Source organism: Fragaria vesca, unplaced genomic scaffold (assembly GCF_000184155.1).
Source record: "Fragaria vesca subsp. vesca unplaced genomic scaffold, FraVesHawaii_1.0 scf0512883, whole genome shotgun sequence".
In the NCBI taxonomy this organism is placed as follows: Eukaryota; Viridiplantae; Streptophyta; class Magnoliopsida; order Rosales; family Rosaceae; genus Fragaria; species Fragaria vesca.
In genome coordinates, this window is record NW_004443340.1 from 1 (window position 1) to 2,587 (window position 2,587).

Consider the following 2,587-nt stretch of genomic DNA (forward strand, 5'->3'; position numbering starts at 1 on the left):
CTGGCCGGAGCCAGTCATGAAATTCCAGTTTTCGTGTTGAGTGTTTTGAGCTGTCGCATGCAGCATATTTTCTTTTCTATGGAAAAGTAAAAATTGGGAAAGCATAAAGAATTATTTCCTTTATTTTTATTTTTTGTCCACTCACTCTAATGTTATTAAATGTTTTCCCCTGGGCCTTTCGTTTTAAATTGCCCAGTCTGCAGAGTTCGGGTTGGATCTAGTAGGAGGCGAGGCATAGTCACCCGCATTTCTGCCAGTTTTCATCAGTAGGTTACATGTTCAACCTACTCGTGTTTTCTTGCTTCCGCTTGTGTTTAGTAGCTCTGAATACTTTAGAATTATTGTATGTTATGTGAGGTTCGGAAGTGTTGAATCAAGAGTGTAATATGAAATTTTCGAGTTAGGGTTGTCCATCTGCAAGGGAGATTTTCTTAATCTTTTTCAGTTAAATTTTCCTTGGAGGTGGTCCCCGCACGACTTACTCTGGGTTTCAGGGTGAAATTCGGGGTGGGTCGTGTCAATATCTCCCAACTTTTCCAAAAAAAAAAAATTTAGATTACCTTTTCCCCTGCTCCGATTGTTATGTATCTACTATTCTCATCTTCATAATGAATGTCTTTAATAGTTTCTTGAAGAGCCTTCTCTCTCAATTTTTTGAAGGGCCAGCAAGAAAGAAGTGGCTCATAAACTGTGTTAAGAGTATCCCATATCAAACACTGTAACTTGCCATGGGGGTGGTAGTTATCCTCCTGTATTAACAAAACAGATGAGTTGTTACAAAAAATATCACATTCTGGTACCCCGATATATGAGCAAATTCTTGGATTTGCATGCCTTAGATTTCATTCATTTAGCATTTTGATATCCTGACCATATATAACACCGTTAATGTTCAAGGACATATCTATCACATCACAAATACACGCACCTTTGCACAGAGATGCCGTGCTTTGCCCCAGTCGATCTCATTGTGTGGCTGATTGTACATTTCTTCTCTTAGTTGTAGAACGAGTGGTGTGATGGGGCCAACAAATTTTTTCCCAAACAGGTAAGACATAGGTAAGTAAGTCAAGCGGCAGTAGCAGTTCATTTGTGCTGAGCATAAAGAAGCTAGAATTAGAAAGCTACAGGCATAAAACTAAATGTACGGTTCAGCAGGAACTAAATATCTGATCTCCTTCCAAGGCTAGGAGTATGTAGGACACTAACATGCATCAAATGGATGAACTCCCCGATCGAGTCAAAAAAATTGAACAAACCTGGATGCAAAGGGAACAAAGATGGGAAAATCCAATACTCTGGGGGCATAGGGTTGCATCCCTCCCACTCATACACACCGAGTAACTACAGTGTTGAAGAAAAAATAATCATTTGAGAGAGACTGCAATAAGTCACTGGTTCATAGAGTTATTAATCCAGTTTAAAGTTACAGAATGAAGAAAAACATAGTACTGCATGGCTAGAATTTTAGCAAATGACCCTTGTGATGAGAACAGGATATATAGATACTAATTTGTACTGGTTTACAAAAGTTTCATACCGCCATGTAAACCTTTCCCCAGGATGATGAATGTGTTGCGCCACCATGATCAAGAATCCACTTGCGTGCTCTTGCGCAAGCGTTGTGTAAACCACCTTCGGGTCCTTCTCCGAGTAGACGCATGCAAATGTAGTTCAGAATTGTACAGAAGATCATACTGGGGGCCTGTATGTGTAATCCCCACCCACCATCCTCGTTCTGCAATGCACAAAGCTCTTAAGCTCTATCGACACCATATACGAAACTGATACGTAAAAAAATGTTCCTGGTCACAAGACATTTGCGTTCTGAGTACTTTACCTGATGACAATATATATACCTAAGCATTTCCTTATGGTGCTCTGCAGATAACATCTTACTAATATGCCCCGTAATATAGAGCGAGATGACCTGCATTTTCATACAAACAAAGAAAAGGTGGAACTTAATTAGTAATAAAATCTAAATACTTCAAAACCTAAATGTATCAGTTTCATCTTTAGCATGCTTTACACTATTCCATCTCATTGTTAGGCATGCACTTCATTATTGATCGAACATTCTGGTTTACCGTACCGATTAGAGGCAGAACTGCGGTTAGCATAAGATTTGTACATTGAGGGATTTGATCAAGCAGGTTTTAGGCATAATATTGTGGAATTGCAGCATGGCATACTCACCAAGGGAGGAGCGAAAAACATGGGACCGGCATTTTCAGCAGGCCAGTGGCCGTGAGGTGATTGCAAGGCAGAGTAGAAGGTAGCCGCCCTTCTGAGTGCAGCGGTGGCCTTTACATGTGTACAGTCCTCATCATCCTCCACCTTTATTTGGGGAATTGTTTGTTTGAACTTTTTCTCTCGCAGAAGCTACAAACTGGATTCGTTATTACCAATAGATATAGTAATGCTGCGGACGTCCGCACTAAAGTTTTGGTGCGGATTTCTATTTTTGCACCACTTTTCGATCGAATTTCCTCATCTCTACCGTTTAGTATCTAGATAATATTGTGTAGATCATCTCTGCAAAATTTCAGCCAATTTGGTAATCGTTAAGGCCCTCAAACTCGAA

The 2,587-nt window shown here is 40.1% G+C and overlaps 1 protein-coding gene across 1 annotated transcript; it reads right to left on the reverse strand.

The window, feature by feature from the left end:
- Positions 1-560: 560 nt before the first annotated feature.
- On the reverse strand, positions 561-2,385 carry LOC101312590 (beta-Amyrin Synthase 1-like; the record flags this gene model as incomplete). The annotated part of the gene is made up of 6 exons (XM_004309366.1): positions 561-749; positions 929-1,095; positions 1,260-1,344; positions 1,541-1,738; positions 1,841-1,930; positions 2,200-2,385. Coding segments are annotated over 6 exons (915 nt in total), but the record flags the coding sequence as incomplete, so codon positions are not given.
- Between the last annotated feature and the right edge of the window lie 202 nt (positions 2,386-2,587).